Source organism: Carassius carassius, chromosome 26 (genome assembly GCF_963082965.1).
Source record: "Carassius carassius chromosome 26, fCarCar2.1, whole genome shotgun sequence".
NCBI lineage: Eukaryota > Metazoa > Chordata > Actinopteri > Cypriniformes > Cyprinidae > Carassius > Carassius carassius.
The window spans coordinates 23,551,738-23,561,032 of NC_081780.1; the positions used below are offsets into that span (position 1 = coordinate 23,551,738).

General features: G+C 37.2%; 1 protein-coding gene across 1 annotated transcript; it reads left to right on the forward strand.

Annotated features, from left to right (window-relative positions):
* Positions 1-2,366: 2,366 nt before the first annotated feature.
* On the forward strand, positions 2,367-9,043 carry LOC132106070 (gastrula zinc finger protein XlCGF57.1-like). Its single transcript, XM_059511690.1, has 2 exons — positions 2,367-2,635; positions 7,875-9,043. Exons 1-2 carry the CDS (start codon positions 2,377-2,379, stop codon positions 8,858-8,860), a joined length of 1,245 nt encoding a protein of 414 aa, XP_059367673.1. The 5' UTR covers positions 2,367-2,376; the 3' UTR covers positions 8,861-9,043.
* The last annotated feature ends 252 nt before the right edge of the window (positions 9,044-9,295 follow it).

Consider the following 9,295-nt stretch of genomic DNA (forward strand, 5'->3'; position numbering starts at 1 on the left):
CTGTCGGTGACCTACATAATATAGCATATTTGTGATTTTGCTGTAGAAACACGTTTTATAATGAATAACAGGGTAGCTTCATTAAGTACATGTCTCAAAAGTGGATTTACATAAACCATATATCTATCTTGAAGACTATTACTAAATTTCTATTTATCATCTGACAGGATAATGATTGCGAAGTATTTCAAATGAGCACATCTAACAGGCATCTGAGTGATGTATGTCTACTATTATGAAGAATTCACTTTTCTCAACACTGTTTACATGACTTAAACTCATCTAAAGCAAACAAATATACGTAAAGTAACTAAACATAAGTAATCTATTTTATTTGTCCTTTTGTAAAATTAATAATTTAAGGACCATTTGTGTTTGAGTGAGTTAACAGATGAGACACGTGTTAATCTGCTGAAGAGACACTGATGATGAATGCTGACATCAAAGGATTTGTGTATACTACATAAATGAATAAACATTTGGAACATTTTAAAAGTTGTAGTTTATTTTAATTAGTGTAATTTTTGTGTAGTTCTTCTGCTTTTGCTTCAAGGTTGTGTGGTTCAGAGAGCCGTCATCATGGTCTTCCTAATCCTGTTGCTCAACGACATCCCCGTTGAGAAGAGTGAGATTGTGAAGCACAGCTGGGAAGCAGCAGAATCAGCTCAGCTGTGTTGAGATGATAGGAGATGTTGGGTTCACCATCTGTAAATACATGATTGTTAGAACAATAAGTTTGAAAGAAGCTTTGTTTCATGTGTTATGTATTTATTGTGATGCCAACTTTTATGCATTCTTTTAATGATTTATTCATGTTTCTTGTTGTTGTCAGTAAATAAAATATATTTTATTAATGTATTAATTGCTTGACTGAAAATTGATGTATTCACATCACATATTATTGCATGTAAGTGTTGTGGTGGAAAACTGTCCTAGACTGGAGTTAGTAATGCTGTGAGGTTTTAGTGCACCTGTCCCTGTTTTTTTATTATTATTGCCAAACTTAGAATTACATTAAAGATCAGGGTAAGATGGTTATCTAACAATGAACAATCATAATGGCATAAAACAGTAAGTAAAAATGAATGTGTTCATCATAGTATGAGATTATGTACTCAGAAAAAAACACAGTAACAAAGTTAAATATCTTATAATTCATCATGATTCTTTTTTTTAGAGGCCTGAGGGATAAAACAAGAGCATTAAAACGTAATAGTATTGGCTATACTACAATCTCAAAATTAAAAAGGCAGCTGTTTCTTCAACAAAACCAAAACATGGGCAAGGTTTTATCATTATCAAGATACTTACAAATAGATTAGTTTATCCTGTCACTCATATCTTTAAGTTGTTGCGCTTGTTTTAACGTCGTGGGTCACGTGATCAACATAGCGGCTGATGATATCCTAATCGCATTCATATTTCATACATACGCATCCAAGCTGTAGAGTATGTACTCTTTTAGCGCTCGTTAGTATCAAGTGTCTGTGGTTCGGTGTGATTTGGACAAGTTCAAGTTACGCCCCTCTCTTGCAGTCTCGTGCTTTCACTCAGTGGGCGGAGCCGCGCGCTCTCAGCTGACGGTGACGTGGAAGGAAGTGGAGAAGACGCGTCGTCCGTCATTTTCTACAGTCTGTGTTCAGCAGAAAAAAGGTTTGATGTTTTAACAGTTTTACAATGTTTACATTGCTACAATTTGTTCAGTATACTATATAGTGTTTGAAATCGATGCAAAGTTCATTCATTATTATTGAATGAAACATTAACACTTTTTATAACAGCAATGCATGTTATTTTGTGTAAATAAAGCGCATTCACACATCAGTAACAGAAGCGGTGCGTCTAATATCGCTCTATACACAGTGAATCAGTTCATACCAAACACGAATTCAGTCGCTGGCAGAGTAGTGATGAAGAAATGAAGCTTTTCGGATCTCCGAGTCAACTGAAATGATTCACTTCAGTTTTAAATCGTTTGAATCACCGTTTGACCTGCTGCCCAAAATAATGACGTTTACGAATCTACTGCTAAGGTTTTCGTGAACGTGAATTTTATTAAATATAACCTACAAATGAGTGAATGCTAAACATGAAGCTTAATACAAATATGAACCTTCCATATGTGTCCTTTTATTCATTTGAGTACTAGTTTTCCGCTTGTCGTCAGGTAAATTAAGGCCATTAACTCTCACTCTCAGTGACTCCCTTACCAGAACTAGGGAGCTAACGTTAGTTGAGACTCAAATATAATTTTAGTTTGGTGTTTTTTTTCTTCTTTCTATTAATTTTTTTGTTTTCTTAAACAGGAAAAGGTGTCCAAATACACCGGGGAAAACTTTGTGAAGCAACTGAGATCGACGCGACACTATTATAAAAATGGAACTTATTAAAGAGGAGAGTGAAGACATTAATATCGAAGAAACATTCACAGTCAAACATGAAGATACCGAGGAACAAAGAGAGATTGCGTTTATTAAAGAGGAGAGTGAAGACATGAGAATTGAAGAAACATTCACAATCAAACATGAAGATACTGATGAACAAACACAGATGGAGTTTATTAAAGAGGAAAGTGAAGACACTAAGATTGAAGAAACATTCAGAGTCAAACATGAAGATACTGAGACACAAACAGGTTGGTTTTCATTCTCAAAGCTGAACTCACTCATTTGATCCTTATTGAAATGTGCAGCTTTACAGAAACAAATAATATTTCTAAAGCAGTGGTTCTCAAAGGGTTTGTTCATGGGACCCACATTTCCAAATGGATGACCCACACACAAGTACCGACCCACTTTCCTTGAAAACTTAACATAAATTGTAAGAATATGACATACTTATGAATAAACAGTGTAAAATAAGGTTACAATTCCAAACTATATATTTTTTTAATACAATAATTTTAGTAATTTGCTATGAGCCACCTGGGTCAAAGACCCTGATAAACACAGCTTTTGTGTATCAAGCAGCCTTTGTGTCACAAATACCAATCCTTATAATCATATACCCCTTTCCAAGCAACCCGTAACCCTTTTTTTCCAACCTTCTACCCATGAAAGTGCACCAAAATGGCAGTCAATCCCGTGACTTCCCACCCGTAAACACGTACTAGATCGATGTGCTCCCAGTTCTGAACTTTGACATCACATAGCCCGCGAAACAATAATAGCAGTCCCTATGGATAATATTGCCTAAGGATGCAGTGTATATGCAAGTGGTACACGGGAAGAAATAGACTTTAGGACAATATAACGTTGCAATAAATTTAATAATCTAGCTACAATTCCTTGCGCTCAGGCAGTTTGGCATGACTTGGCTGGAGAGCTACAAAGTCGTGAGTCATGGTTTGAAGTCGTGATTTACGAGATCAGTAACCTGCCTGGAATGCAGCAATAATATAGGAAGCAATTATTTTTTTTCAATCAGTGCAATTTAGAGCTGTAATCGGCCTTTAAAAGTTAGACCCGAGCCCGACAGGTTTTGGCCCGAGCCCGACAAGTACATTTTGATTGACAGCTTTTTAACCCTCTCAGGCTCAAGTTAAGTTTTAGAAACTTAGTAACTTTAGTAACCTTTAGTAAAGTTTTTAGTACTCCAGATACATAAAATATGTATCTGGAGTAATAAGGTTTTTAGTTTTTAACTGTTGCAAATCAGCAACGCCTGCCTTGAGAGGGTTAAAAGCCCGAACCCGTTTACAGCCCGACATTATTCAAATGTGCACATGCACACAGCTCTTTTGCCTTTGTCAAAAATGAGTCATTTATTCATGTTTTAACATAATTTATTAATAACTAACGTAGACTACACCACTTGGACGTTGGAAAAAAGTAATAAAATAAGTCCTCTGTGACATCGTAATATCTCAGCACCCTAAGTAGACATAGGCTCCTTTAGCCTATAAATAGACCAACGCACCAATAAAAACTAGTCTTTTTTAACTAATTAAATTAAGATAAATTTTAAATTAAGATGGGTATTTGACAATAATGAAATTAAGATAAAGGCTCCAGATTTGCTTCGCCACTAGCAGCTGATATTTAATAAAAAAATAATGCCAACATTAGCATATACACTCTGTCCACATTATGCATTTAAGACTCAATGAATATTTAGTTTTCATTTAAAAAAAAACTTTATTACTCACAGAGATTAGGCTAAGCCTACATGTTTTTGGAGGAAAATTATTGAATCTACTGTAGATGGCTTCAGCGCGTTCCTGCGCTCACTGATGGTGCGTCATTATTCACTCATTATTCTCATAAACACGGTCAAAACTTTTCCACACCTCAGACTTTCCTTTAGTTGCTGGTGCAACCAAAACGTAATCACCAGAGGCAAGCCTCTGTTACACCTACTCAGCATACATTTTCGCATCTTTCTCGCGCGAATCGTAACACATCACATGACCACTCGTTTACCTCGCAAACCGTAGCGCAAGCCCGAGTCCACGTCCCATCGGGTCCCGTCGGGTTCGGGCAAATATCTTAAGCTCTAATGCAATTGACCATATGTACGGAGTGCCACTTAGAACTTCCAGATAAAGATAAGTTCGTAATCCAGTTAAACTCATTTTAAATGTGCTTAATACAGGTAGAGATGCTCACAGAAATCTCTCCTGCCTCAGTCTTATCAGAAACTGAAAAACATGTTAATTTTATATGCAGAGTCTGGTAGTCCAAGTAAAGTACCCAGGCACGTAATGGCAAGTTCAAACTGCATTATTTTAGCCCTGATATCTATGGAGGGATGCAGAGACCTCTAAAGGCTAGACGCGTTCCACTGTCGGGCCAAAAGCGGGCATGCGGTGCTTGATCGTGCCTCGTAGGTGCTTCCTTGGGGCCAATGGCCCAGTTATATACTGTTAATACAAATAAACAGAAACAGACTCGACTAAATAAGCAGGCTATGTTCAGAACGCTTTATTTCTGTGTGACATTTTAAATTATGAAAAAATTAATTCATCATGATCAGTGTATCACTTATTATAGTAAAACATTGATGCTTTGAATGTTTAACAAAGCATTCAAACAAACTGCCACTTTTATCGTGCTCGTTTTGTGATCGCGCATGTTCCAATGACTTTTTTCTTAGTTTCCTGATAACTTCTCTTTGTTGGTGTAATGAGGGGGTCGCGTGACGTTGAGAAGCGAGGGCAGGTTTTAGTAAAGCACAGCGGAGCTTCTGGCCCGACGGTGGAAACGCAGCGCTATTTCGGCCTCTGTGCTACAGGTCCGAGGCTATTAGCCCCTCCCGGCCCGTTCAAAGCACTGGCTCACACCGGCCCGACAGTAGAAACATGGCTATTGGGTCCAAGGATTTCATCCTGATACCTATTGTCAGACCCTATGCTGGTGCAGCAGGTTCCTCCTGGTGCATAACAATGGCCAGCCTCATGTGGTGAGAGTATGCAGGAAGTTCCTGGCAGATAAAGGAATTGAGGCGCATGTCACGATGTTGTCAGGCATGCATACAAGCACTTGGGGGCCATACAAACTCCTGAGTACATTTATAATCATCTTTATAGTCATTTAGCAGACACTTTTATCCAGGGCAACTTGCAATTATAGACAAAATAAAAAAAAAGCAATGATAAGCAAGTGCTTTAACAAGTGCAAGTCTAAAAGGGGCAAGGATTCGTTTTTTTAGAATAGAAATATAATCGAGTGCTAGAGTTAGAGGGTCACATAATGATAGAAGAGATGTGTTTTTAGCCGATTCTTGATCGGACTCCGCTGCTCTGATTGAGTTGGGCAGATCATTCCACCGAGAGGGAACATTTAACTTAAAGGTTTAGTTCAGCCAAAAATGAAAATTAAACCATAAATTACTCATCCTTAAGTCATCCTAGGTGTATGTGACTTTCTTCTTTTGGACAAATTCAGTTGGAGTTATTTAAAAAATTGTCTTTGATCTTTCAAGCCATCTAATGCAATTTAGCGGGTGTTGCACTCCATCAGTTCTTGAGAAGTTTAATATAAAGTGCATCCATTGAAAAAAAGTATCTCACACAGCTCCGGGGGGTGAACAATTAAATTAAATTAAAGTTTTTTGTATAGCGCTTTTTACAATACAAATCGTTACAAAGCAACTTTACAGAAAATTAAATTTCTACAATATTTAGTTGTAGCTTATAAGTGGTGACTGTCAGTTTGTGCGCGTATGACAGGATTTTTCAGGAAAATTAATAGAAGAGGTAGTCAGCCATATAATGAACATTATTAATAATAATTATATGATTCAGTCACACTTGTAGCAATATTTGTTAGTTCTGTTGTTTATTCAGGGTTAGCATCATCTGGGGTCCTCTGAGGGTCAGCATCATCTCTTCTCAGGTGTTCTGGATCCAGACTTGTGCTTGTGTAAATCCTAGGTACCACGGGATGTAAATCCCAGCAGAAACAGAGAAACAAATAGAGACATCATTAGCATAGCTGCTGTTCCAACAAAGTAAAATTAATTAGTTTAACCGTTAGTAAAAAAAAAAAAAAAAAAAATTAAAACCAAAAACATTCTTAATGTTTTTCTAAATTAACTTAATAAAAAAAACTAACTGTAAACACTTTGATATTACGTACTACTATTTTAATAGCTGAAATGGTAGTATTAGCTGTTTAGGGACTGTTAAGATGTTCAAATCAGACACTAAGGCCCAATCCCAATTCTACCCCTACCAAATTCTACCCCTTAGCCCTTCCCCTGTCTCGATTCTCTTTTGGTTGGAGGGGTAGGGGTAAGGGGAAGGGCCAGATAGCCCTTCAAACTAAGATTTTTCGGGACCACACTTCAAACGAAGGGGTATGAATTATCTCGGCAACATGGCTGCTACAGCAAACAAAAAGACACATAAATGTAAGCTTTTTTTGGCATAAATAAAGATTTTAATGAAAAGTAATCATTTGTTTTATATTACATTCAATTGTGAGTTCATATTAATGGTCATGTTACTCAAAGAAATGTTTGCAAAAAATCGCTAATATTTGCTAACGTCATATCATTACAGACTGCTAGTGATAGTGCCACAGCATATGTCTGATCAGGGCGATAACTGCCATAGACATTGATGGGGCTACCCCCCCCCCCCCCCTCCAATAATTAGAAATCGCTAAACCATTTTCTCAAATATTGCCTATTGGAGAGAGAAAGAGAAAGAGAGGGAGAGCGAGAGAGAAAGAGAAATGGGGTATAAAATAGAATTGGGATTGGGCCTATAGCATCCCTTCATTCAGACACAGTGGAAGATCTGATCAGAATCAGTGTAAAGGGGCCAAGTCTGGAAGATTTTACTGCTAGAGAGTGTGTGGCCAGTTGTTTTATCCAAGGCCAAAGATCAAGAAGGCCAAACTACAGGAGCTGGCCATCCAAGGGGCATGTGACTGTGGTGGATGATAGTCCATAAGACACTGAGCCATAAGATGTTCAGTTTAAAGCCCTTAAAACACTTAATTTAGACTTTCTTTTTATTTAATTTATCTTGAGATGTTTTAAGTTTAAATTTCAGCTCAGTGAAGCACTTTAAGCACCAACACCTTTTCAGTTAGTTACCTTTCTTCTAGAATTGTGCTTCAAATAAACTTTGTTGACCAGATTGTTAGTTAATCATTTAGGCTACAAGTCAATATTGCTTATATATATATAAAAAGTTAGTCTAGAGCCCTGGTATTTTAGATTATTACAAAAAGGGAGTGTTTGGTCTGATAATTAACACTTCAGTGTTTTCAGAATTTAGCAGTAGGCAATTACTAGAACTAAAACTGAGAACCACTGGCTTAGGAAGTATCCAGCATACATGGTGCTATTTTTATATGTATTAATGTGTGTTGCTTTGTGTCATTAAAAATTGGATTAACTGTATTGATCTCTTTCTGTTTTAGATCTGATGCTGCTGAAAGAGGAAATTGAAGAACTAAATGAAATGGATGGCAAAGATCAGTATAAGAAACATGATTTCACTGGAGAAAATTTTAGTTGCTCACAAACTAAACAGACTTTAAAAAAGAGAGCTCAAAAGATTGGAACTAGAAGTCATTTCAATTGTCAACAATGTGGAAAGCATTTTGATAAAAAAAGAGCCCTTAACATTCACATGAGAATTCATACAGGAGAGAAACCTTACACCTGCTCTCAATGTGGACTAAGCTTTACTCAAAAAGGAACCCTTAACAGGCACATTAGAATTCACACTGAAGAGAAGAATTACTCCTGCAAACAGTGTGGAAGTAGTTTCTGGCAAAAAGGAGACCTTAAAAACCACATGAGAATTCATTCTGGAGAGAAGCCTTATACATGCCAACAGTGTGGAAAGAGTTTTTGTCAAAAAGGAAATCTCAAAGTCCACATGAGTGTTCACACTGGAGGAGAGAGATATTTCAACTGCCAGCATTGTGGAAAAAGTTTCAATAAAAAAGAAAGCCTTGAAATCCATTTGAGAATTCACACTGGTGAGAAACCTTACACCTGCCAACAATGTGGAAGGAGTTTCTGTCAAAAAGGAAACCTCAAAGTCCACATGAGTATTCACACTAGAGAGAGCAACTGCCAACAATGTGGAAAAAGTTTCAATAAAAAAGAAAGCCTTGAAGTCCATTTGAGAATTCACACCTGTGATAAGCCGTACACCTGCCAACACTGTGGAAAACGTTTCATTAAAAAAGGAAACCTTGAAATGCACAATAGAATTCACACTGGGGAGAAACCTTTTGTCTGCCTTCAATGTGGACTAAGTTTCACTCAAAAAGGAACCCTTAACAGCCATATTAGAATTCACACAGGAGAGAAGCCTTACACCTGCAAAATATGTGGAAATAGTTTCACTCGAAAAGGACGCCTCAAAACCCACATGAGATTGCACACTGTATAAAAGTCTTAAACCTGCCAAAAGTGTGGAAAGAGTTTCTATCAAAAAGGAGACCTCAAAGTCCACATGAGTGTTTAGACAGGAGTGGGATATTTCATCTTCCAATAATGTGTTAAACATTTCACTTAAAGGGGAAAACTTGAAACCCACATGAGAGTTCACAATAAAGAAAAGACTTCCATATGTCCTAAGTGTGGAAAGAGTCCCTCAACAAGGAAACCTCAAAGTCCACATGAGTGTTCACACTTGAGAAGCTTTACGCCTGCCAACAGTGTGGAAATAGTTTTAGATGCAAAACATCCCTTAATAATGTAGCATATCAGAGCTAAGATTTGATCAGATTGGTGTTAAAACAACCCAAAGAGGCAAATACCACAAAGAGGCCCTAGACAACAAGATAACATCATAAATTTGTCCACTGTACCATGGGGCCACACA

Bases quoted from the DNA above. Each gene is read 5' to 3' on its own strand.
- LOC132106070 (XM_059511690.1), top strand. From the start codon at position 2,377: ATGGAACTTATTAAAGAGGAGAGTGAAGACATTAATATCGAAGAAACA. The intron at 2,636-7,874 runs GTTGGTTTTCAT...TTTCTGTTTTAG, and splicing joins AGATACTGAGACACAAACAG to ATCTGATGCTGCTGAAAGAG.